Source organism: Blennius ocellaris (genome assembly GCF_963422515.1).
Source record: "Blennius ocellaris genome assembly, chromosome: 1".
In the NCBI taxonomy this organism is placed as follows: Eukaryota; Metazoa; Chordata; class Actinopteri; order Blenniiformes; family Blenniidae; genus Blennius; species Blennius ocellaris.
Window position 1 is genome coordinate 18,921,667 of NC_137650.1, and position 27,284 is coordinate 18,948,950.

Here is a 27,284-nt window from a genome sequence, read left to right on the forward strand (position 1 = left end):
GGCTTCAGCGCTGAACACTTTAAAATGGACCAACATGGTCCATTTTGCCCTGGAGGGACATATAGCCAAGTGTACAAAATTAAAAAGAAATAGCCAATTAATTTTGCAGACAAAAATGAAATGCCGTTTTTTGATTTGTTGTATTAGAAATCATAGTACTATGGTTAGAATGGCAGACATGACACAACACTGAGGACCGAGTTGAGGGATTCGTGATGCAGCAGTGAAAACTGCTTTACAGTTCATAAAGTTACTTCAGCATAAAAAAAATTGTGAAAATGGGAACTTGAATAAGAGTGAGAAAAGATGAGCGACTGTACAGGAGGGAAATCAACCGGGATGCAGCATTGGAGCCTGCTTCACCTAAAACATTTGGTTTTAAATTTAGCACGGCAAGAAAGCACCTGGCTGTTTCATACAGATTTCGGAACAGACTTTTAAAACCAATAGTTTTCTAAAACCATTACCGCAGTGAATTATGACGGAGATTATTACAACTCCCCTTTGATTTAGTTTTTCAAAAGTGGACATACATCACACCGCCAATCGACAGCATATAAATCTTATAATAAATGTGATAGATTAGCCACAGTGGCTAATTGTGTGCTAACACACACTCATCAGTCATTCATAAAACTGGCTTTTAATGGGAGGAACCAAGAAAGGAATCCATCATTTTTTAAAATGGCCTCCCTCTGCTTCCATGCCAGGAGGGCTGGGCGACTCCCTGGGATTTGTAAGACTATTTATTTAAAAATAGAGAATGTTTCTGTTTTTTTCCCCTCTTTTTTTTAAGACATATTCACTCCATGTTTTGTATTCTCAGAGTTCAATGATACTCCATCAAATTGATTGACTATTATTTGAGCTAAAAATTGGACCATCGTCAGTCAAAATACATGGAATTTACTTTTTCAAAACAGAATTAGTTCAGCGCAGTATATGAATTAGTAGGGGGGAAATGACCATGCCCTTTGAAGAATATAATTCTTGTTTAATTTTCTCATGATTGCAGAATGTTTTACTTAAGTTATTACAAAAAACAAACACATAGCGTGCAAAAAAGCTCACAAATCATCGAGCTTAGAGACATTGAGCTCAGCACTAATTGAATCAAAATGTTTTTTTTTTCAATTTTGGTTTTTATATACTATTCACATATTATTCTCATTTTTATATCTTCACATGTCTCTATCTATCTATCTATCTATCTATCTATCTATCTATCTATCTATCTATCTATCTATCTATCTATCTATCTATCTATCTATCTATCTATCTCTCTCATAGTATTTTATTCATCATGGAGAGTTCAAGTGTTTCTGTGTCTAAATACTGTGTGTGGCCCTCTTCCTCTCTCTGCTGGGGATGACCTTCCTGTTCTAAATATAGAAGAGGAGACACGTCTACCTGACAAAGGCACTTGTGTATACAGTGTGCCACTATGTGTTCTTTGTGTGTGTGTGTGTGTGTGTGTGTGTGTGTGTGTGTGTGTGTGTGTGTGTGTGTGTGTGTGTGTGTGTGTGTGTGTGTGTGTGTGTGTGTGTGTGTGTGTGTGTGTGTGTGTGTGTGTGTGTGTGTGTGTGTGTGTGTGTGTGTGTTTTATTTGGCATCTTGTTTTTATGTGCTCACAGATGGAAGCTCGGTGATGAAGACACACACACAGACACACACCCACATGCAGATATGTAGATATACTGAGCAGTTTGATGCAGTGATTAAACAAAAAGACCGCTCACACACCACTCCTCCTTTCTTGCAATCCTATTTTACTTTCTCAGTCTTTATATAATTGCTGTACAACCCTGTGCGCGAAACATAAATAAATGCATTTTTGGGAGTTTCATTAAGTAAAGAATAAATTGATGCACCTGATGTGATATAAGCAGTCCTTGATCATATTGTATGACGTTTGAAAAAGTCAAACAGACAGAATGATTTTGACTGTTCTATAATTAGATGTGAAATCTTTTAATTGTTTTATTGTTGTTGTTGTTTTGTACTATTTCTGGGGGGTTAAGTAAATATAACTTACAGCTATACTCACAATTGGTAATGGTCTTGTCCATGATAATCAGATGAATGCCAACTGAAGCAGCAATGTGGCTCTTTAGTAGGTCTGAAGCAATTTGATTTCAATGTCTGAAAAATGTGTATAATATCAGGCTTTAAGAAGAAGAATAAAAACTTGTGTTACAATTGAAATAAAAGCAGCCTTATATTTATTTTATTACTATTATTACTTCTTTTACTATTAAAGTACACGTAAGTTGTTTGACATAATGAGATACTTAAGTACTGGTCAGTTGGTAAATGTATTTCATAATCCCTCTTTATCTTTCCTTCCTCTGTAGGTGGTCACAACCCACTCAGACAAATGGTGTTTTGGAGTTCTATTCCATCTTCCTGTCACATGACGGCGCAGAGCCGGCGTTGGCCTATAACAGCTCTGAACTTTTTGAAGACTACACGCTCCGTAGCCTAACACCAGGGACGACTTACACCATCACACTGGCTGTGGGTCTTTTCGTGATTAGTTAATATATTTGACATTGGATTGGCGCTCTTAACACTTTGTGTTTGTGTCAGGCCTGCACAGGAGGCGGCTGCACATTAAGCCCTCCGAGTCAGGCGCAGACTGAGGAGAGCACCCCGGAGAATGTTCCTGCTCCACTGGCCACCCCTTTGTCCCCACATGCACTCAACATCAGCTGGACTGCTCCCGACGCTCCGAATGGTGAGAGGGCAACTTCCTCTGGCAGTCATTCAACAATACACACCAAAAACATTCAATAAGATCTGAAGACTTATTACTTCTGAAAAATAAAAAATAAAAATATGTCAGTGTTTGTTCAAACATATGAACTTCAAACTACATGCGTATGATTTTCAACGGATTTTGTTTGTGTCAGTTTGAAAAGTCATTGAAAATATAACATGCAGAGGGAAAACACTATGTTGATTTTTTTATTAGTAGACTTGAGTACAGTGTGTCCCAGTTTAGGCTTGGATATAAAGTTCTCATGACCTGTCCGTTCGTGAAGCGATCCTCTCCATGTTACTGTTTTGAACATTTTCCCTTTATGTGAGGAGAATCAGATGAGTCTTCGGGAGATAAAACAGGTGGGGGAAAAACACAGAGGGAATCAGAAAAAGGAACTGCAGAGGAGAGGGCATAAAGGACTCGGTGAGAAGGAGGAAAAAGACAGAGACGGGGTGAGAGAACAAACAATCTGAGATTGAGACCAACAGCGATCGGAGTGAGAGGGCCGTGCTTCACCAAGCTCCTTTAAGTGGATGAAAAGTGCTCCCTTTTGACTGAAGAGAGAACTGCAGCCTGGAAACACTTAGACTCGCACTGACTGACTCTCAGCTTCCTCTATTTTCCTTACCTTTATAGAATTCACACTTGCACCCAGTCACAGGCTTTCATGGTAACCTTGGTCAAGGTGTATTTTATTCAGAATAATTTGCAATCACACTATTGAGTTAATTTTCTTTTGGGTTACCAAACAATTTCCATTGAAATTTTGTGTCACGACACAACATATTAAATCGTTCCAGTGAAAAAACAATGTCTTATATCACAAATCAGCGTGCTCTGACCTGAATTACCATTAAATATCAAAAGAGGTTTTTTTTTTTCCAGTCCCAATATATGATCATCCTGCAGCCGTAAAGCAAAAACTTAACCTAGCTGACATTAAATGTCATAATTAGAGGTCAAAATGTACTTCCTACCTATTTAACCTTGAATTCATGTCATCTCTGCTGTTGTTTATTTTAGGTCTCAAAGTGTACATTAATCAGCACCACAGTTGACATCTTAGTACAAGACAAAATTATGCCTGAAATGAGTTTCTACAACCACAAGAATGCACTGAAAGAAGTGAAGTAAAAAGGAATTATTATTACAATTCTTATATTAATTAATTAAATATGTTGTACCATTGTCTCATACATAGATCAAACAAAGACCTGTCTTTGCTGCTGTAATAAGTGTGTTAAATGACATAGTTTAAACATGCACTGCTATGGGGGAGATTTAAATAACTTTATGATTTCTGATTAATTTTTCTTTGCTAAGTTGGGCATACTGCTAAAAGAATTGTACTGATTAGGATTAATTAAGTGTGTGCTAATAAAGAGTATGAGTACTACACACACAGCGTGTCCATAGTGCACCAGAAATGATGTGTCTTCTAAATAGAACACTTTAGTAAGGACTGCATTAACAAATAGTATACCTCATGAAACCAAATTAATTAAGCAGTGAAAACCATCTGAGAATTTCCCACCCCATTTCACAGTCTCGAACATACATCGCGCTGCCACATATTATCAAATGTTACTGTCATGCTCGTTAAAGTATGTGTAATTCCATAATGTGTGTGTATGTAAGTGAATCATGTGTGTTTTACGCTTAATGCCACATGAGTGCATTTTGCACCATAAACCCTGTGATGTGTGTGCATAATATCCTGGATAAATTACTTAAAGCTTTTCTCATCTGATGACAGAAATTTATAACAAGGGAGACACTTAATCATGATTACCCGATTATTTCATGCTTATAAGGCTCTAATTTTTGCTTAAAAAGGAAGAAGAGCTCAGTGCCTTTTTTTCATTGACACTTCTTTTTTTCATAAATGGATTGCAACAATGACGATAGTGATGGTGATGGGTTTCAGAGGAGTGAGATCCTGTGCTATTTCTCTCTCTCTCTCTCTCTCTCTCTCTCTCTCTCTCTCTCTCTCTCTCTCTCTCTCTCTCTCCCCCCTTCTCCCCAATTCCGCAGGGATTTGTGGGGGATAATCCTCTCGGGGATTAGGTCGGGGCAACACGCAGACAAAGAGGGGAAATAAGCCTGTTATGCATTCGCTGCTTCATTTCCCAACCTGTCTTTATTACAACCTATACTGATATGGGCTTATTCACACACACAAGCACATACAGATGTCCACACACATACACACACACACACACACACACACACACACACACACACACACACACACACACACACACACACACACACACACACACACACACACACACACACACACACACACACACACACACACTCACACGCATGTGATTGGCCACATTAAGAGCTTCCCAGATGTAGCTTGCGTCCGTGGGGTTTTTGTGTGTCTTCGTTTCCCTGATAGGTGTGTATATCTGTGTTGAGCAATAATAAAACCCACACATGATTAAAGCAGAATAGACTCTTAGTTCTTAGCACTGATCTTTTGAGCCCCCCGTATGCATTTTTATTAAGGAAAAGCACATTTGGCCCCGTACTGTTTCATTTTTTTATTGCGTGGATGTAATGTAATGTAATTATTGTGCTGAGGTATCTGTGTGTGTGCATGTATGCGAGTACGGGTACGTGCGAGTTCCCATCTGAATGTCCAGTGTGTTCATGTGTGCTTTTGCAGATGAGTTAGCGCATGCACGCCTATTTGAACCCTCATTTTTGTGTGCGTGTGTCACTCCGGTATTGCTGTCCTTCTCAGGGCCTTTATCCACACAACGCCTATGGTTACATTTGTCATTTTGGTGCCGTTTTTGCCATTGGATCACTCTAGGACACACTGACAAGCAGGTGTGGAGCCCCTAAGTCAGTTTTCATTTGCATTGTAATCCAATGACCCAGACAGTATCCTGGCACAGTGAAGCTCACTCGGCCATTGTAATCACTCCTGCTTGTATATGAGTGAACAATGTAAAGACTGTAGAAATGCCGTCAAGTGTGTCATACTTTTTCAGACAAAAGAGAACTATGTCTGTGATACTTGCAGCATAATACATTCACTGTGATTGACCAAAAATTTAGACAAATCAGGGGGGTTTTTTCTTTCTTTTTTAACATAATCAGAGTTGTGATCTTGAGCTTAGTTGAAGCGATTTTGATAACAGTGCAATCCCTGATTATTTGGACAATGGAAGAGAATTAAGTGTTGTACAGAATTGCTTGTACTTTGTGGGTAAAGGTTAAATTAGATTACTGTTGTTGAAAAACTACAGACATTATTATCCAGACGATCGGACAGTTTGCCTGTTTTTTTTCTACTTTTTAGTCCATGCCCGACACAAGTCATAATCAATTGTTTGTATTTCACAGGCATTATAACCAGCTATGGTCTGTGGCTGGATGGAGTTCTCATTTTAAACTCCAGTTCCTCCCAGAAGTTCTTTGTGGTGGATGGACTCTCTCCGTGGAGCCGACACATACTCAGGCTGCAGGCCTGCACAGCACAGGGCTGTGGCAAGTCACCAATGGTCAGTGAATTGCAGCACATTTTTGTTCCATAAAAGCTAATAATTCTTATTCTGGAGATTTTTCAAATTTAGCATAATTATAAAGTTGGCGATACTGACTCAGGTTTGTCCTTGACAATTTTTGTAGCAGCTGTATCTTTTCAGTTTGCCTGCATATTTTGTTTTCTACATATATTGTAATATTATAAGCTTCCAACAAATAAAACTTCTGCAATGTAGTATAACCTTGATCTTTTCACCAACATGTGTTATTCAGTGTAGAAAAGGCTTCATAAAATTCTGCACTGGGTGAAATAAAACCGCTTAAACAGACAATTTCATGAAACACATCATCGCTGTGCCTAATGCTCTAAAACATAGCCGCACTTGTGGAACGCTTACTCAGATGCCAACACACACGGTGTGCGTGTGTTTGCTTGTGTATGTGTGCACGCGCATGCACGCGTGTCACGGGGTGTCATAAAGGTGATCGATTAGCTGAGCTCAATAACGAGGGTTGGCGTGGCGACAGTGACATTTGGTAGGAAATGCCACTCCACGCTCAACGACATCTCTCACGACAGGCCATGTTTTGGGGCATTTTTCCAATACGGAGGCCATGTTTAGTCAAACACTGAGAACTGCTGACACAGCAGAACAGAGGGAGGAGGGTGGGAAAGAGGGGGAGTCAGATGAACTGGAGACAAGAAAGAGAATGGAAAGGAAAGAAGGAAATTTAAGGCTCGGACTAAGAAATAATGAGGTCAATGGCCAGAAGAAAATTAAACATTAGGTAAAAAGGACATAAAGGGAAGCTGAGGAGAGTGTGCACCAGGATCTGCATTTAACCTTTTCTAAAGGAGCATCTAAAAGGGGGGGGGGGGGATGCTCTCAAAAATCTCCTGCTCACCTTCCGGGGATCAACACAATCCTCAATAACCATGAGATGATTATGAAAATGATTTAAGGATAAACAATAAACCAAAATCAGATGAGAATTAAACAAAGATGACTAAATTAATAGTACTATTTCTTTCTGAACTATTTTATTTTAACTGCCTACATTTCCATTGCTCATCTATCCAGTTTGTATGCCGCTTGATGCTGTTCAGGGTTGTGTGGCGAGGGAGCCGATCCCAGCTAACTGTGGATGAGGGCAGGGTATACCTCTGCACATGCACACAGAGAAAATGCAAACGCCACACAGAAAAGCCGGGCCACTATTTGAACCCTCGACCTTCCCGCTGTGAGGCGAGAGCACTAAACACTGCTCCACTGTGCGCCTCCTATTCCTATTCTGTTGCCACTGAAATAATTTGTCACACATACCTCCCATAAAGCGACGGTCACAACCCACCCGAGCCCAAACGCAGCGAAAGCTCCTCATGCACGAAAAGTGCTGCGGCGTGTCTGCATGCTCCAAATCCCGTACAGAGGCGGTACTCACCACGTACGGATCCTCAAATTTCCCCCACGTTTTTGCACATAGACAGCACGTACTTGCAAGTACGGCGGGTTGTGACCGTCGCATAACCGAAACCCTTTGGCAGGGTCCTGGGGAACTCTTAAAAAAACTAGCAGAAAAATTAAAATAGAGGTTTGTGCCCCTGTCATCACGGCCCACAGACAATCTGCAGTATTTCCAATCACAGACATGATCCACCAGTGAGTCGCATATCTCTCACGCACGCTTTTCATCCAGCTTAGAAACTGCCAGACAATAACAGTTGAACTTGTCTTAGAGAAAGGGAGAACCCTTCACTTATTGCTTGTTTTTTGACAAATGCACAACAATAAAATCTAAAATCCACTTATGGGAGGGTTAATGTAATGAGTTATCCAAAGAAATACATTTCAGCAATGTAAAGATAGGATTGACAGCTTAAAATTTGTGATTTTAAGAGGTTGATCGTATTTGATAAGATCCATGTAGTGATTTTGGTGAACAAAACTATTATGAAAAAGCATTGTGATTAACTCACTTTGTGCTGAATGCCTGTTCTTGTATAATTTTTGTCACCCATGTGCGGATTCCATACTTTTTTTTTAAATCAGGTGGAAAGTCGTACTTTAGAGTTGGCCCCAGAGGGCCCCATACTGCTGGAGATGACAAATCAGAGCTCTCGATCGCTCCGAGCCCGCTGGACACCTCCTCCTAGAGCAAATGGGAACCTCAGCTACACTCTGTACTACAAAAGCAAAGGTAATGAGTACATTTCATTCCTGTCACTCTTACATAAAGACACCACATGGAGTAAGTATATAACCCTAATATACACAGCAGCAGCTAACATACATAAAAACACCCATTCATAGGTTCCACACAACATTACCGGGCCTGTTTTCGCCTCCCATGTGCCAAATTGATCTCAGCTGACACACTGAATTCCATGATGTTTCCTGAGGATATGCAGCTTATAACCTAAAGCACTTTAACACTGCAAAACTAGTGCAAACATGTTCAATCATAAAACAATGTCAGGTTTTTTGTTTGTTGGAGTTGAGATATTTTTTAACTAATATATGCTTACTAATTATCAATCCACCTGATGTGTCAAAATTAGACCCCCCCCCCCCCCCCCCCCAAGTTGACTGTTGACTGTAAAATTAATCGCAGGATGAACAGTGTAACAGGCAATCCCATACAGCTGTTCTTAAAAGTGCTATATCAATAAAGTTATTATTATAGTATAATGTAAATGTAGTCAAACCAATGGTCAATTTATCGTTCACAGTAAAGCAAACACGCTGGACTGTGGGAGGAGGCTGCGGTACCGGGAAATGACCTGCGTACCCACTGGGACAACATGCAAACTCTGTACAGAAAAGCCATGTGGCAAAAATCAAGCCTGGGTCACTTCACTGGACTAAATAATACTGAAATGTAGACCAGCAAATGTAAAGACAGATACATTTAAACTCTGAGACATTTGTTCTGCAGATCAATATGCACACAACCGAGCAAAACTACACCAAAAATCAGACATGAAATTACAGCAGTAATTAAACCACAGTTAGATTTAATTTTTTAATACTTTAGGGGCTCAAAAGATAAGATAATGAAATAAGACAAGATGCAATGCAATGACCAACAAGACCAGATAGAGAGCAAAATGCAACTTTAAAGGTGGACATAGAAAAAAGACTAACAGAGACACACACACACACACACACACACACACACACACACACACACACACACACACACACACACACACACACACACACACACACACACACACACACACACACACGCACACACACACACACACGCACACACAGAGTGAGTCAGGACTTTGATCCAGGCCTCACATAGGTAGCGACACATGAAAATGAGTGGAGAGGATAGAAGAGGTGTGGAAGAAAGAGGGGAAGAGAGATGGTGTTTCGCTCTAGTTGTCCATAACGCCTTATTTCTTTGATACAAACTGCCTTCATCACTCCTCAGAACTGATTTTGGTTTGTGTGTGTCTGTCCATCTAAATATATTGGATCGGCTTACGTGGAGTATTTTTCTGATCCCTTTCCCTTGACTATCCTTGCATAACCTCAAAATGGAGACCCCTCTCTTTTGATCACACCCCATTCATCTCAGCCTGAATTTCTCCCTCCTGAACTCCCTTTTATTCCACTCTCTTTGCACTTCCGTATTGCACGTGTTTCTTATGAAGCACTTTTCTGCCATCACTTTGATGACTCGAATAAATAAACGTACCATGAAAATAATCCATGCACAACATCACTGCTTTCCCTGTCACTGGATCTGTACGGTCTGCTTGGCCTAATATGTCTCTTTCTGTGTTTTCCTGACTGTTAGACGGTGAAGGCATGCTGGATGGAAGTACGGCAGCAGGCATCTGGTTGTCTGTGAATGACCTGCATCCTTACACGAGTTACAGCTTCTGGATACGAGGGTGTAACACACAGGGTTGTGTTGACAGCCTGCCACACAACATTACTACACTTCCAGCAGGTACACACTCAATAAAAATGCTCAATGTGTAAAAGAATAGCTGTAAATCGATATCAACATCTCAGTTTATAGTTTACAATATAATCTCCAAACTAACTCCAATAACAGTTGATTTAGATAATTATGTCAACACATGTGAAACTTTTTTCTTTTCTTTTTTTTTTTTGAAGTCACATTAATTCATTCGTCATCTTTGTGCAACTTCATGGCTTCATTTGTAAAGTTTTGAGAGATCATTGGGAAAGACTGGACTTTCAGGAGTTAGCTTGTGGGGCTGCACAATACATGGCAAACTTTGTGTCTTTGCGATATCCACATGGACTATAAGTCTACTGCGAAAGACTGACTGCACTGCGATAAATTGTTTCTATGCACTGTGCATTACTGCTCAAAATATTAGAATATTAAAGAAATATGTTTTGTGACTAATTAAAACATTATTCACAAGATCAAAGACAATAGCATTCTCTCCCTAAATGCTTGTATTTATTGCAAATCGTTACATTAGTAATAAAAATCAATATTGCAGTTCCTTAATTCACCTAATATTGTGCAGCCTGTGGTATTGTGAACTGTAGACTTTATGTGGGAACTATATTTGATGATGACTTAGAACTTCCTTTAACCTTCCATTCATCCATCTTCGATACCGCTTTATCCAAATCAGGTTTACGGGAGGCTGGAGATGATCCCGGCTTACTATGAGTGAAGTCAAGGTCAGCAGTCCATCAGAGATCCCAGCAAATTACAGTCGTCAGTTAACCTCAAATGCATATTTTAAAAACTATGGTCAGACCTGGAGAAAACCAATGTGGGGAAAACAGGAACATTTCACAATGAGATGCACTCAACTAGACTTGAACCAGGGATATTATCATTATGAGGAAGGAGTGCTAACTGTTATAGGTACCTTTCCATATTGAAAAGCGAAATACCCTGAATAGGGGCACTCCAGTCGTTCACAAGGGACATAATTTGCATTCATTATGTGAAGATCCAAACCAAACTCCCACCTGATCTGCCTGACTGCTTCTAACTACTTCATTCAGAGCAGCTGTAAATCTTGACATTTTATTACATTTTAATAGCATCCAATGAGCATTAATAAAATGATAAAAGTAAATAATGTCAAACTAAATGTGATTGTAAACAAATGAACAATGTGACTGTGAATTCAATAACATAAAATGAATGAATACATAAAAAAAGAAAAAGAAAAACTTGTGGAAATTTTCACCAATTTTCACAAATGTAAAGGGACTGCATTGAGATTTTGAAATCCAACAAACCACCATATACATTCATTAAATATTTTAACGAATAAATATACTTTCGTGTATTTTGAGTGGTCGGGACAAATCAACCATTTACCATGCAATCAACTTTTTTTTTGTTTCTCAACTCGTCAAGTCAGATTGATGACTATAATGCCCTTTTTCTGGTGTTCCCCCAAAAAAAACAGATTTTTTTTTTTTTGTATCTTATGAGCCATCGTGGACCCTCAGGTTTGACCTTTTTACCTGGCGGAGGACTTTAGTATTTTTTTATGTACTTATTTATCCTTATCGTAGCACTCTTTTATTTAGTTTTTGACCTCTAAAGCACACGCTGTATTTGATTGATTGATTTATTGATTGATTGATATTTTCAAATGTTAATAATATTTTTCCTTTTTCCAAATATATATATTTGGAAAAAGATTTTTTATTTTGTAGATTTTGTAAATTTTGTAGAATTGTTTAGAAAAGTGCACAAAGAAATCATGAACTATTGTGACATTGTTCAAATTCTAGTCTTCAATCGTGTGAAGTGGAAAACTTGAAAGGTATTTTTTTATAGCTTCCTATGCAGGAGAAAAAAAGAACTTCACTGGTGCAGTGGCAAACGACGACGCATACACACACTCCATTGACTGTACTTCATGATCTGAACATTTATTTCTGATTAACACTTCATGCAAACACATACCAACCAATACACATATTAGTACCTTGGCTGATGTCACCAAAGTGTTTTAATACATGCGTCTTAGCACACAGCACACCACACCCACGTCTTAGTCAGAAAACAACAAAAAGACTGACTTAGGAAAGTTCTGCTGTTCAAGTTCAAAACAAAGGCATAAGAAAGTATAAATTTTAAATACCAGACGTTTCCTCTCTTTCTATCTCTCTTTCTACCTCTGTGCCTCTGGCATCTCTTTAGACTTCTTTAAGGCAAACTGTCTTGATGCGTCCTTGTTCTATGAAAGAACAGAGAGAAGATAGCTGAGCAAGAGACAGAGAAGCTGAGGAGGAGGAGAGCAGAGAGAGAGAAGTGAACATAAAAGTGCATAGTTTAAAACGATTAGTGACACCTCTGATATTGTACCTGCTAACACAGCATGAGAGAGACACAGGCTTACCATCAGTGTCTCCTTGTGATGTGTGTGTGTGTGTGTGTGTGTGTGTGTGTGTGTGTGTGTGTGTGTGTGTGTGTGTGTGTGTGTGTGTGTGTGTGTGTGTGTGTGTGTGTGTGTGTGTGTGTGTGTGTGTGTGTGTGTGTGTGTGTGTGTGTGTGTGTGTGTGTGTGTGAGAGAGATAGAGAGAGAGAGAGAAAGTTGTAAAATCCTGACGTGTACATATCCAGGGAATGAGGTATGTGGTTATCTCTTACTTAATGTTTCCTTAAAATCAGGTTTGATCATCCCAACTTTAGCGGTTGAATTTGTCTTACTGATTTTTTTCCCAATAGGTTCAAACCCATAACGTTCTTGCTGTAAGGGGTCAGTGCTCACCACCGTGCCACCAAATGCTTCAACCTTGAGGGCACTCTTACTTTGCAGCGTGCTTTTCTTGTCATAAAACATACATGCTCATACCAGTTTTCATCTGGAAAAACAGAAGTAGCCAACACGGTGCCTGTGGACTCTTGGTAGCCTGCAATGGCTCACAGGGGATTTTCTTCAACGAGAGATCAGTATAATAACATGATTTGGACATTTGAGAGTTGTTGACTTCCTCTAAAACGGTTTACAAAAATGTAACAAATGTACTTTTGAATTACACAAATGTTTTTCTGCCATGAAAAATCCTTTTCAAAAAGGGTCTAAGGGTCTTCATGTGCAAATGTTTGTTGTGATGTAGGGTGAATCGTGCAACTCTAATGGTTGATGATGACACCAATTCTTCTGCACAAAAGAAGCCAATCAAAAGAGATATTTGCTGAGTTTGATATTGTTGATACTTAAGTGAGCTGATTTTCTCCTTATTTTTGTTTAGGTACTTTTTGTTCACTTATGGTATTTCAGATATTTTTTGAGGGGTTAAAAAAAATTGAAGGTTTTCAGTTTCTGTATATGTGTTTAGATAATGATTATATATATTGTATTTGTATATTATACGGATGATTTACACGAACAAGGCACTACTAATATATTATTTCAACTCCACACTGAAGGAGTGTGTTGAGGAGGATTCTCAGACGTGCGTGTGTGTGTGTTTGCATGCGCACAAGTATTTGTAAGCCATCTTTAGGCTAAGATGTCTCCAGCAATCAGCTTGTTGTAGTGGACAGAGAACAGTGTTTGATTGAAGAGTCACTTTATACGTCAAAGGGCCTGCTTTCATATCACGTAGTCATGCATAGTGGCCATTCTGATTTTCTCCTTGTATTTATTGTCCTTATCTTTTTGTTTGGTCTTTCCTGAAATCTCTTCTGTCTCCGATACAGATTTTCCAACACTTAACACTTCACTGCCATACTTGAATCAAAAAAATGGTTCACTATTAATACAGTGGGTTTGTAAGACTGTTATAACACTATTTTTGTGCGTTTGTGAGAGAGCAGGTAGACATTTGTTTGGTGGCTTTTGTTCCCATTTGTGGACAATTTGATTTTTTCTTTGTCGTTTAGCATTTCCTTTTTTTTTTTTTTTTTAACTCTGCACTCCTTTCTTCTGCTTTCTCAATTAGATTTCCTTTGCAAGCCCCTCCCGTTGCTAGATTGGGTGTGTTTCTGTATTGGAAGCAGTTTATTAATCCATATGTTGTCAGTATCATATTGCATAAGTTTTATAAGGACTTTTGATTGCTGGTGTTCTTGTCCTTCTGTCTTTTCTCTGTCATGTAGCTCCAGATGGGTTGTCACCTCCGACTCTGGCCCGCGCAACTCATGCCAGTCTGAACATTACCTGGTCCGCTCCTGCTAACTCCAACGCACCGGGCCCGCTTTTCTACAGCCTGCAAATGAGGACATCCCCACAGAGGCCTGTTATCAGGTGAAAGAGAGACATTCGCAGTTAAATAAACATGCAGACAAGTGTCTGCAGTTATGTACAACACATGCCAGTTGTCTGAGACAGAGACATGTGATAATGAATGGTAGTAAAAAGATGGCAGATACACAACTTCTTCAAAAATCATACATTTGTCATCCTGAAAATGCATATGTGTGCACATGTACACACAAAGGGGTACATTATACAGCACAGTTGAATATGACACATCAACATGACAGACCATCAGAAAAAGAGAAGGAATGAAGCAGGGAGATGGGGGGCAGAGACAAAAATCTAAGAAGGGAAAAGGGGGTAGAGAGAGGTAGAGAAAACATGATGGAATAAAAAGAGAGAGAGGGTGTGCATCTGATATGTATTCATTACATGCTTCCTGACAACAAATTGCAATTTAATCCAAGAAGAGGAGGCTCTCATTCTGTGGTAATAAATAAATGACTAGCTACATGTATTATATATCAGACAGCCATGCCCTCCTCCTCCTCTGCTATGGAAATCTCATTGTTCCCTGATTTATTCATTCATTCATCCCTTCTATCCATCTGATGCTAAATGGTCAACAGTCCCTCATTTATGACAATGTTCCTATACTCTGTCCTGGATTCCTTTGTATGATTATATGATATGGGATCAGGTATGACACAGGAATATGATAAAGAGTAGTGAAGAATATTCTGCATATTACAAAGGTGGTCATTGATGTGACAATATGTGGAAATTAAAACTTTAAACATGTTAATGTTGCACTGTATTTAATTTCAAAGGAATACATAACAAAAACACTTACAAGAGGTTGATTTTCATAGTTGAGGACCAAAAAACCAACAAAAACTGGACAAATTCCAAGCTCAAAATGTTCAGTGCAAACGCATTCTGTACAAGTAACCTTTTTTAACGGAACCCTAAATAAATATTTGATCGTTATTTTAATTTATTTTATGTCAAGTCATCATTGTTTTGTTTTTTTTAGCCACAGACAAACAATTGCACACCATTTTGGCATGAATTGACTATTTACAAAAAAAATCAGGAGTTAACACATGGCATGAAGTTATGTGGTTTATTCTGATAACTAAAAGTAGAGCTTTGTCGTGTGTCAAATGTTTAACGTACATTTAGTGATCTGGCAGATGCCTTTTGATCCCGATGTGCCATGTAAGTGTGGCATTAACTGACCACAGGAGAAAGAACACTCCGGAGCTGTCCAGTGCTGAACCTCTCACGAAGGAGACCTATCTTATATAGTTCAAATAATAAAGAATGATGTTTTCAAAGAATAAAATGTTGAATCTAAATGTAGAAATCTCAGGGCAAAAAAAAACGTTTATTTGAAAGATGAAGTAAGTCTTGTTGGGTAGCGACCATGTGCGACCAATATCTTCTTCTGGTCTATTTTAAAAGTCAGCATTTGTGAGATAGTTTGTGCTGCCACTCTTTGACCACCTGTTATCAGACCATATTGCTTTTTTCCCACTTTTTTAAGAAAAAACTCACTCATGTTTGTACTCATATTTTTGTTCATCCACTCAGGCTCGTGGAGAATGCAACAGACACCTTTTCATATTATGCGGATGGCTTGTCACCGTACACGCAGTACCTGTTCAGAGTGGTGGTTTCACACGTGCACGGGCAGACAGCCGGCCCCTGGGCAAGCATGCGCACTGCAGAGCATCGTAAGTAAACGCTTTTTTTTTTTTTTAAAGTGCACATTCATATGTTTACATTCTTTTCAATCACAGATATGTGTATTTCTGGATATAATGCGTGTGCCAGAGGTAACAAATGGGAAATGTTCTTCATGAATGATTCTGCAGATAAATGGTTTCGCTGTTATTAATGAACATGTTGTTGGGCTGGGGGAACAGTGTTTGCCGCGTACCTGTTGACAGTGGTTATTGGTGTGTTTTTATACGCCATTGTGCTGCTCATGTCAGCAGGCCTGCCAAGTTTCCCAGTGATTGGCTGGGAGGTGGCTGGCAGCAGCTGGTTGTTAAGTTGCCTCTGCTGTCAGTGCTGCTGAGTCAAAGTTAAACTCACGGAGTCTGACGGATCTGCTGGTTTTAGGTGATGATCTGAAACAAGGGACGCATATTGAACCGGTTTTTGCCTTGTAGTCTCCGACCAAAACTGTTGCACAAAAACGTACTTATTTCCTGATGTTGGTAGAGGTGGCCTGTTTTATCGAGACAGTCGAAGTCAGCGACAAACCATATAAAACTCAAGAAGGTAGTAGAAAAATGGACGTAGTTGGGCGACACACACTGACGGGCAGAGATTTGCATACAGTAAGGTGCATGTCTGTCTGTGAGTGACCTAGCCAGTGTCATTGTGGGCTAATTGCTGTAATAGAATCATATTAGCCACTGGAACAGCCTCCTCAGTGCAAAGTTATAAATTAATTAGTACCACACTATTATCACATACATTATCATTAAGCAGCTGAGATTTGCATACATCGATACACGCACGTGCACGCATACACAGGATTGGTTGACAAAACATGCACACATGTTTGTATACATGCACTTGAATGCTGGAGTGGTGACACACATAATGAGGCATGCACACACACACACACACACACACACACACACACAATGGCAGACATTTAGGATATATTAAATTATGGCCTTGCTTTTCTCATTGATATGCAGAATTGAATTCCCGCAATCACACACATAGACACAGACATGCGCACACACACATCAATGGGTTCACACATTGAGCTTTTATTGCTTTTTAAAATGTTTCCTCTTTCTTTTTCATCAATTGTAGATGAAGTGGAAAGTTCTTTTCTTTGTGCTTGTTTGTACACTGGTGTTGATGCGAGATTGAAAGCATGCATGACTCTTTGTCTTTGCCTTATGGTTTTGTATGTGCAGGAATGTGTTTGTGTGCGCGGACTATAATAACCAGCCGGTCGGTCACACTGTACCCCATTTTTCAAACCTCCATCCCTCCCTCAGCCTCTCACAGGCACACAGCCATACTGTGAACATGTGTCGTACACATGCACACCTCCTGGTCCTCCTTATACATGACATATGATGCTCACAAGCAACTCCATGCCGTCACAAAGTTTTCAACACTGAGAATGTACTTAATAACGTGAAGCCAAAGCAAAATTGACAATATCGCATTTATCATTTATTTACTCTGACTATTTATGCTGCGGATTAATCAAGGTGCATATGTCTGTTTCTCCATAATGTTCATTCTTTATATATATCTTGTTCTTTTTATGAGACCTAAATTTCACATTTTACTCTTGAAAACATACATATTTTAAACATGCATTACATTCTCAAATTACAGTGATTGAATGAAAAGTCATTCTAGAAGTAAATGATATGGAGGCATTTAAACCTATGATGGTAGAAAGCCAAGTGCAGTCATATCAGATTTTCCTCATGCTAATGTGTAATTTGTCACTGGAAAACATATTTACGTCATCCTGACTCCAGACAAAAGAACATTCCCATCCTAATCTCCTCTCATCCGCTACGGGGAAAATGAGCTTGGTGAGTCAATGTGTGATTCAATGTATAGTGAGGATTATACTTCAGACCAAACTTTACTTCATACTGATTAAGTAAAATCAGTATTAAATACTGATATTACTCTCACGGGTAAACTAGAAACAATAATCTCACACATGTATTCATAAACAGGTGATGTTTACATGAAATCATTACTGACATGAACTAAAACGAGTTTCAGGTCTTTAGGTAGAAATTTCATTGACATGATTTAACCGGTCTTACTGAAATAATAATCAACAGTGTGCATCCAATATGTATAGTCACATATATGCATTTATTCACGTGTTGCAAAATTGTATCCATTTCTGTTTTAAGCTTTGTGTGTTTTTTTATCCAATTTTGTTCCAAGGTATCCTTTTTCCCCTTTGTCTGACTCCCTGCGTGTTTCCCTATGATCTGTGCTTCTTATGGGAATAGAAGGGAAAAAAAGACAAGAAATGGGGTGAAAAAGTGAAGAGGTAAAAAAAATTGTAAGAAAAAGTAAAACGAGGAAGAAAGAGGAAGAGAAGAAAAGAGAGGCCTAATGACAGAACAGAGAAGGAGAGAGACCCATGCTTTCTCCCTCCCTTTTTATCATTCCATTAAAGTTTTATATCCATCTTTTTAATGTAATTTGGTCCCTATGAATTCCTGCCACTACAGAACAGACAGACGGCTCCTGTGAACATAAACTCTAGCCGTGTTGGACAGCTCCCTTTCCTCTGTCTACTCCCATGTTCACACCAGCTAAGTGATCTAAGAGAGGTGTGTGTGTGTGTGTGTGTGTGTGTGTGTGTGTGTGTGTGTGTGTGTGTGTGTGTGTGTGTGTGTGTGTGTGTGTGTGTGTGTGTGTGTGTGTGTGTGTGTGTGTGTGTGTGTGTGTGTGTGTGTGTGTGTGTGTGTGTGTGTGTGTGTGTCTTCAGTGAGAGGTGTGTATCATATGGTGATATGGAGAGTTTGAATAACCCTCCATTTGGACAAAATGATCAAACAGTCTTTGGAAGTAAAGCTGTGTGTGTGTGTGTGTGTGTGTGTGTGTGTGTGTGTGTGTGTGTGTGTGTGTGTGTGTGTGTGTGTGTGTGTGTGTGTGTGTGTGTGTGTGTGTGTGTGTGTGTGTGTGTGTGTGTGTGTGTGTGTGTGTGTGTGTGTGTGTATGCATGTTTGAATTTTAAAAGAAATCCCTGTATTAAGTCAAGCTACAGCGTAGCGTGATGGAGGAGGATAAAAGGAGTGTGTAACACAATCAATTTGATTAAAGGTTATGACAGAACACGGAGATTTTATTGTTAATGAATTACTAAGTGACTGTATTAATAATGTTATATTTTACTGTATGCATTTTGTTCAGTTAATGTTGCAGTAAAGGAACTTTTATATTTTGCTGACTGTTTGGTCTTTTAAATCCACTGTGATAAGCAGATATGAAAATAGTTTCCCAAATGAATTGTATTTCTACAACTTTTGTGCTATTTTTATTTTCGGAGTGAGACTTTATTCCCAACTCACCACCACATTTTTTTAAATTTTAAAATTTGTATTTAGTTCGATAGTTATATATTAAGAGACAAGTTATAATTAGATAAGTCATTCCAGATAATCAGCATTTTCATAGCATGTTGCAACTTTTGATTGACTGACAACTCAAAGGTATTGTCATGTTGAAGGCTTAACGTGAAGGCTAATACACAACTCATATACAAGTGATGCTATACTTACAAATCGAGCTCATGACCTTGGTCAGGCATGTTCTTCTCTCTCACTTCCTTTTTATTGAATTGTAAAGCAGCAATGACATTAAATAATCTGTAGAAAAAGCAAAGATATGAAATGCAATGTAAATTCTCAGCGTATTGCTTGTCACGTTTTGACACCGTGTCGTAAGCATCTTGATAACACTGAAGCTCAGCATTTGTCCTCATTATGACTCCTAGGAGCCTCAATTCACCTTCAAAAGCCCAGCCATTGACATACACACATTCCCACAAACACACACAAGAATGCGCAAGATCCTGTTTGAGGCTAAAAACAATATCCTTCCTTTTCTCTTCACATGGATACACATAGGTACACACTTAAAATATACAGCAACTGACCATAACATATATGCATGCATACAACAATACACAAGCATCTTTCTAACATGTACACACGAACACACACACACACACACACACACACACACACACACACACACACACACACACACACACACACACACACACACACACACACACACACACCCTTTTTCCTCCCCCCATCCAAGCCCTTGTCAGTTGATTGTGTTATTACTATGCTAACCAAATCCTTATAAATGTGATTTAAGGCTTGGCGGCCCTGCACTCCTGTTTTAGCCTTCCGCTACTGTGTTTTACTGGAGAGGGGAGGAGTAAGGGTGGGAGGTGTGGAGGAGGGGGATTGCGTGGTGAATGAAGAGATTGAAGGAAGGTTGGAAGTGAGAGGGAAAAGGTTGCGAGAGGTAGGATGTGAATCGGAAAAGCAGAAGAGGTGAGTGAGCAGAGGGAGGGAGAGAGAATGATAAGGAGTCAAGAAACCAGAAAGAGAAGTGTTGCTACGCGTTCCCTCAACACTCGTTCCCTCCTATCCAGAGAGCAGTAAAGCGTCAGGAAAAAAAAAAAAAGAAATAAGAAAAAAAAAAAAAGAAAAAGGCATCACCTGCATCTTAAATGAAAATTTCAATTGAAAAACTTAACAGCCCTTCAAATTGCAGAATTTTACACGCGCCAGTAAAGCCTAAATAACACTCAACACTTAGAGAGAGAAGGAAGATGGAGGGGGGAGGAGTGGGGGGCAGAAACAGGGGTTATTTTGGCAGGTTGATGGAGACCAAATCAAGGTGACTGGATTGTATTTTGTGGTGAAATTATTTTTTATTTTGGACTTTTGTCTGCTGGGTCTTTTACTTCTTGGGACTATTTGTGTACCAGTTTGCAGATCTTCATCTTGGGCTTCTTTTTTCTAATAATGGAATTCCTCAACCGTCATGAACAAGAAAAGAAGACAAGATCTACACTTGATAGACCAGCAGATGCAGATTTTCCAATCAGACACTGAACAAATACATAAGCAGACGCCTAAAACCTCCCCCAAGACAAGCATGCGTACAGGTATGCATACATGCACATGGGCAAACAGGGAGAAGGGCTCCTCTGTTATTCGTGGGGTTCAGTGGACCTTTGGTGGTAATTGAATCAGTGTGAGTGCTGAGTAGAGCAAGCATAAAAACCTGTTAACCCAAAAGGTCAACTTTCTGCATTGTTTATTTAGCAGACTGTGAGAGGGAGAGCGAGGGAGACAGGGGTAGACCTCGGCACAAATGGGGGACAGAGTGGGAAGTGAGAGAAGAGGAGGAGGAAAGAAAACGGTGGTCAGGAAATGTTAAAGAAAAAAAAAAAAAAACCTCCGGAAACAAGTTGGATCAAACTTGACAACAGAATCATTTGGTGTCTGTAGAATCAAGGTTTTACATCCATGTGTATGCAAGTTTAATTGTTTGTGCTTTTTGTGTGTTTGATTGTTTGCATGTTGATGCTGGTTGGGGGTTGGTTTGGTAAACTGCTGGATTCATTCAGATTGGTATTGAACATTAGCAGTCAAGTCATCTTATTTTAATACACTAAAATGTACCTGGTTTGTATGTGAAACACAAAACTCGGGATCTTTAAAACAGAGGAGATGGATGGGGCATTATGACTCTTATCTGACAAACTATGAGGCACAACATTGGAACTGAAACCAGTGTTTCTCTGAAAAGCATTTATAAACCTTCGGCATCCTTGGCCAATTACCAGACTTAAGCAGTTATCACACTCTGTGGGAAGTTTGGCCTATCAGTTAATAGATAGTCTGCGCGATACACACATACAGTAATTACACAGCTGTTGTGTCTTCTGCATGCATACTAACATTCACCTATACATGCTTGCATGTTTATCTCATACGGTCATGCATGCGTACGCTGAACTGCTCATCTTCTTTCACCCTCTCTCTTTCTTTCTGTCTTTCCCTCACACACACACACACACACACACACACACACGGGCCCCGCCATCTGGGAAAGCCGTTAGCGGTTAGCGGTAGCACTTAGCGACGCAGCACGCTCCCTCAGTCCGCTCAGTCACCTTGATCTGCTTGCCCTTCACACAGCACCATTACTGCTATACTGCATCGCTGTGGGTGTGGGCATGTGAGTTAGTGTGTGTGTTAGGAGGACTAAGCGTCTATGTATATGGACATGCATCTATGTGTGTCCGTTATAGAGTGGTACAGAGGGGTGTAAATGCAGGAGGAGGACGAGGGAGCATTACCTTCAAATGAGCTATGGTAAAGAAGTGAAATATCCCCTCTGACTAGTCTTGTGTACGTCCTTATCCCTGCATGGACATGTGAGTTGTGTCATTGGGTGTTTTCCCCTTTGGCCTTCTGATGTACATCTATTTGTGTCACCGTACTTCTAACAGGATTATTTCACATTCTCGATAAGATATTTTACCAAACTGAGAATGTCAAGAAATGAAGAGAAACTGACTGAGCGTAGTAAGTTACGAGTCTGAGTCGATGACAGCGGTTCTGAAAAATATGCCGCGATAAGGGATCAATTTGGTTATCCTGATTTGACCTTGTTTAATCTGGCAAATAAGTCTCTGTTTTCACGCCATACACATGAAACAATTAAAATAAACTCCATCCACTTCAAGTATACTTGTGACTCACTTGATGACTGAAACGACTAAACCTAAAGTTTTTTTTTGCCAGTTGCCAAATTTAATTGTGTTGAAGAGATGACTTTCTTTCCCATCTTACAACTCCTTGTCACAGAGATGCATGTCATTCGTAGTCAGTAGGTACTCACTGTTGCCTACCATATAAATGTGTTTTTCTATTGTGGAGGTGTTACTGTTAGATGATCTGCTCTTAACCATTTCAATCATGACAAAGTCACCCAGGGTCTTTATGCTTGTCCATTTTGATCCAAGAGCAATGACCCCTATAACGTGCTGTTATGTGTCATATTAAAATTTTTAATGCATTGTTGTGATGATATGATCAAGTTGGCTTCACTTTTGTATGCTGACAGTGTTTTAACTCTATCCACTCTATTCATATCTACTCTTCAATCTCTGGTGGTTTGGGTTTTGAGAAAGACAGACGAGGCGGTCGTGTGTTTGGTGACATGATCACCACATTAGTCAACATTGAGACAGTTAATTAATATTCTCCCAGCCATTGTCTGGGTTTGTTGTAACTGTTGTCATTGATGTACAAAGACTTCAATATATCGAAGTACCTAAGTATGCATAAGTAAATTGTCATCTTATGCAAATGATGTATTTCTTTGGATGCAGTTCACTTGCAAATTCACCAAACATTTCGCCAATATTATCTTCAAATGCATTTTAGGTGAGATACATTCTGGATGGGTTACTGTTTGGTGTAAGTTGTGTTGTACTTTTGTATGGAAAAGTCAATGTAATGTTTGGTTTGAATGTTTCTCACCATGTATTTCAGCCTATACTTCACCCTGTTAAAAGATTGGACCCACATTCAGTCACGAGTACCTCAAAATCCATAAATACAATCTTAGTTTGCTCAGGGGGAGAAACTGAGAGAGAAAGAGACTTTCCATGTTAATCCCCTGGATAGGGATGGCAAAATCACTCTTTGTCCTTCTGATGTCATTCTTGATGTTAGTAGTCAAATAATTCTTTAGAACAAATCCTCCCTCCTCGCTTGTGCCCCACTTTTATAAGCCCTGTTGATTTTTTATTTTTTTATTTTTTTTATTTTCTTGTCCCATCATCTGTCTCTTCTCTCCTCCCACAGGTCCAGGACTAATAAATGCTCCAACTGTATCAGGGCTCCATTCTCGAAGTCTATCAATTACTTGGGTTCCTCCTGCTCAACCAAATGGCATTATCACCCATTATACCCTCCATCTGCACCCCAGCCCCGGCAATTCTTCAGATTATGAATCCAAGTCAGCCTCCAGTCCCAGTTTGCCCCTCAATTCCAGTTTAAGACCTAACCCAAGCCTGCCGTCGAGCACACCAACCACATATCTCAATACAATCAGACTGTCATCCGATCAGACCACCGCTCAAGGCCCAAGCCACCTCCTCATGTCCACAAAGACTAGTGATGGCTCTAAACATTCCTCTTCCTTGAGACTTGAAGATCAGACTGAGACCCCTGTTTTAGGGAATGTAGGCCAAACTCCCAATTCAGTTGTTTTTTCTTCCACTGAAGTCCATACGACCTTGTCTAGTCTTAGAGACTCCCAATCAAATCCAGTGTCTGAAGTAACCAGCTCTTATCGTGAAGATTTAGTTAAACAAGAACCCTTCAGTAGCTCTACTTCCAGCGCGTCAACGTCTTTGCCACTGTCAACCACTGTTTCGGGGAATACAACGAACTACACGTTTCTCGACCTGCTTCCCTACCAGACCTACAGAGCTCAGGTACCACATGCTAGTATGGTTTATTTTTTTTATATATTTGGGCAGTGAAAGTGAAAGTGTGAATAGTGTGAGAAATCATTATATTGTCACCATTATTTATCTTGGAACTCATGCCACATTTGAAAGAAACCTGCATTTGTGGGATGAGAAGTGCTGCCGAGTGTCTGTGTTGCGCCCATGAAAAATTTACCGTGGCTTACCTGCTCATGTCAAATTGTTCTTCTTGGCTCTTGTTCACTGTTGTTTAGTGAAATGGCCAAATGAAGTCTGAATACTATTTTATTAACTAAGAAACAATGAGTTAAAGAATGTTACAACTAATATCACAGATAATTGATTATTGCCTGGCTGGAGAAATGTGGTCATCTCAAAAATGAAGAACACATGAAACATAATAACATATATTTGCTACAAAACGATCTTTAGGTGGACGCATGCACCAGGGTGGGATGTTCAGTGTCTGAGCTGTCTCCCCGGTTTCGTACCCTGCCCGCTCCCCCTGAAGGGGTTCCTGCACCTCACCTTTACTCTGACACTCCCACTTCTGTTCTCATATCCTGGGGGGCACCAGAGTGGAACAACGGCCCACTGGAACGGTAAGCGATATTCTCAAACACTTCAGTCACTGTGATGAGGCATTGTACCTATATCTGCCTGACTGTTGTGATAGGTGGCTAATAGAGCGCAGAGTTGCAGGGACCAAACAAGTCTCCACAGTGGGTCAGCTCCTGCCAGATCCACCTCCTCTTTCCTTCCTGGACTCTTCATCAGCTCTCAGTCCATGGATGACCTACCAGTATCGACTTGTCCTCCATAATCAGGCTGGAAACACAACAGGTGAGGCTGTAACGTCCGGCTCAGTTGATTCTAATTCCAATCCGTCCAGGGTGAGCCTCCCAAAAAAATGCTCACAAATACATTTTTGCATGCTGTCACATACTTGCAGGGCCCTGGATCAACGTCACCACTAGACCTTCCCGACCGGCTGGTCTTAGTCCACCAAGAGTGAAAATATTGGGGCCTGAGTCGATTACAGTAAGGACACAGTTAAATGATTTAACACAAGCAGTTCTGAGAAAATCCCTAAAATACATGTGCTTTGAAAAAACTTTTCTCATGATAATTTATTATGTATATGACAAAATCAGTGACACTGTGGACAAATTGCAGGAACAATAGAGACTTTTACATTTTACCTCGATGGACAGATCAACCACCAAGAAGAATTATCAAAGGTCTGACTGATCAAAGTTACAAATCAGCATTTATCAAACAGCTGCAGGCAGACTACAGCTCCAGGAGCATTATCAGAAATTCATCATGAGGGACAGTTCACACAAGAAAAGTCAATAAAAAAAAAAGAAGAACACAAATGATCACAATTTGTATTGATATTATGAGAAGAAGAATTGTACTTTATTAATATTCTTGAGAAATTTCTTCACCGTATTGACCCAGACAGAGCAGCACTCAGGTGGAGCTGGTGAGGGCAGAAGGTCTTGGCCAGGGACCCCCGGAGCATGTTTTCCAGATTGTGGAGGAAACCCAAGTACCCGGAAGAAACCCACACACACACACACATGGGGAGAACAGGCAAACTCCACACAGAAAGGCCCTGGGCTGTATTTGAACCCGCGACCTTCTTGCTGTGAGGCAAGAATACCGACCACTGTGCCACTGTGCAGCAATGAATGTTGAATATTTAGGCATAAAAAGAATTAAAGGCTCGATTTTTGTACTTTGATACTTTTCAGACACGATGGAGTCACATTTCTCAATCATATTATAAGATATTATCTCAATCAGAGAAGGTGTGGCTGATGCTGAGTCACAACATCTCTTAAAGTGGTGGGTGTCAGAATGGCAGGAGTGTTTACAAAATTTGAAGTGTTTGTTTCTTTGAAGAGTAAAAATAGTTCAACTTCATTGAGAATCTCTTCAGTCCCTCTTGCTTTGGCAGAGTATAAAAGACAAAGCAATGTCACAGTGATTCTTCTGTCTTTCCCTTTTCGGATTTAATGAGAAAGATAAACATTCAACTCAAGGTCCCCTTCAGAAATGGGAGGGGCTGTGACCCTGTCTGCGACAGCTTCCTTCCTGTCGGCCATTTTGAAGGAGGGACTGGCGTTAAATTCCTCCACTGGCTAATCTCACATCAAGGCCTATCAATGAAAGCCACTGAAACAATATTGTATGCATGCACACACAGAGAGATGCGCACACACTTGCACTCACAGCCCTGCACTAATGCTAACTGCAGAAAAATGCTAATGCCTGTCATCATTTCAGAACCACCCCTGTCATCTCTGCAGCAGCACAGCTTTAGGGGTCACAGGTCCACGAAGGAAAGCGTTCCTTCCTGGTTGTTGCTAATTGGACAGACAGGCAGGCTGCTTCCTGGTTACTAATTGACCTTGACAACACAGAGGAGGATTTTGAGTCGCTGCCTTCATTTCTCTCCTTCATTGTGATATCCATTCTTTCACAAAGAAATGAAGGCCCCCTAAACCATTAACCTGGTTAAATGTGTGTGTGGTATTCACTTCTGATGAACTAAAGCCCCGTCAGAGTATTTGTGTGTGTGTGTGTGTGTGTGTGTGTGTGTGTGTGTGTGTGTGTGTGTGTGTGTGTGTGTGTGTGTGTGTGTGTGTGTGTGTGTGCTCTTTTGTGAAATCAAGGTCAATTCTCAGTTGTTCATGGGAGATGTACTTTAAGCTCTATCAATGTTAAGGCAAAAGTGATAGGAGGGTGATGCAGTGCAGGACGTTAGCTGT

At 40.0% G+C, this 27,284-nt stretch overlaps 1 protein-coding gene across 1 annotated transcript in view; it reads left to right on the top strand.

Annotated features, from left to right (window-relative positions):
- ush2a (Usher syndrome 2A (autosomal recessive, mild)) overlaps window positions 1-27,284 on the top strand; it is a gene marked incomplete at its 3' end in the record, with an annotated part of 194,350 nt that overhangs the window by 83,819 nt on the left and 83,247 nt on the right. Inside the window, exons 41-51 of the mRNA XM_080520729.1 lie at window positions 2,355-2,517; window positions 2,590-2,737; window positions 6,128-6,285; window positions 8,320-8,467; window positions 10,082-10,237; window positions 14,348-14,495; window positions 16,044-16,186; window positions 24,374-24,510; window positions 24,937-25,106; window positions 25,181-25,347; window positions 25,457-25,545. Of these exons, the coding sequence (XP_080376855.1) occupies window positions 2,355-2,517; window positions 2,590-2,737; window positions 6,128-6,285; window positions 8,320-8,467; window positions 10,082-10,237; window positions 14,348-14,495; window positions 16,044-16,186; window positions 24,374-24,510; window positions 24,937-25,106; window positions 25,181-25,347; window positions 25,457-25,545 (1,627 nt within the window). The remainder of the gene's footprint in view (window positions 1-2,354; window positions 2,518-2,589; window positions 2,738-6,127; window positions 6,286-8,319; window positions 8,468-10,081; window positions 10,238-14,347; window positions 14,496-16,043; window positions 16,187-24,373; window positions 24,511-24,936; window positions 25,107-25,180; window positions 25,348-25,456; window positions 25,546-27,284) is intronic.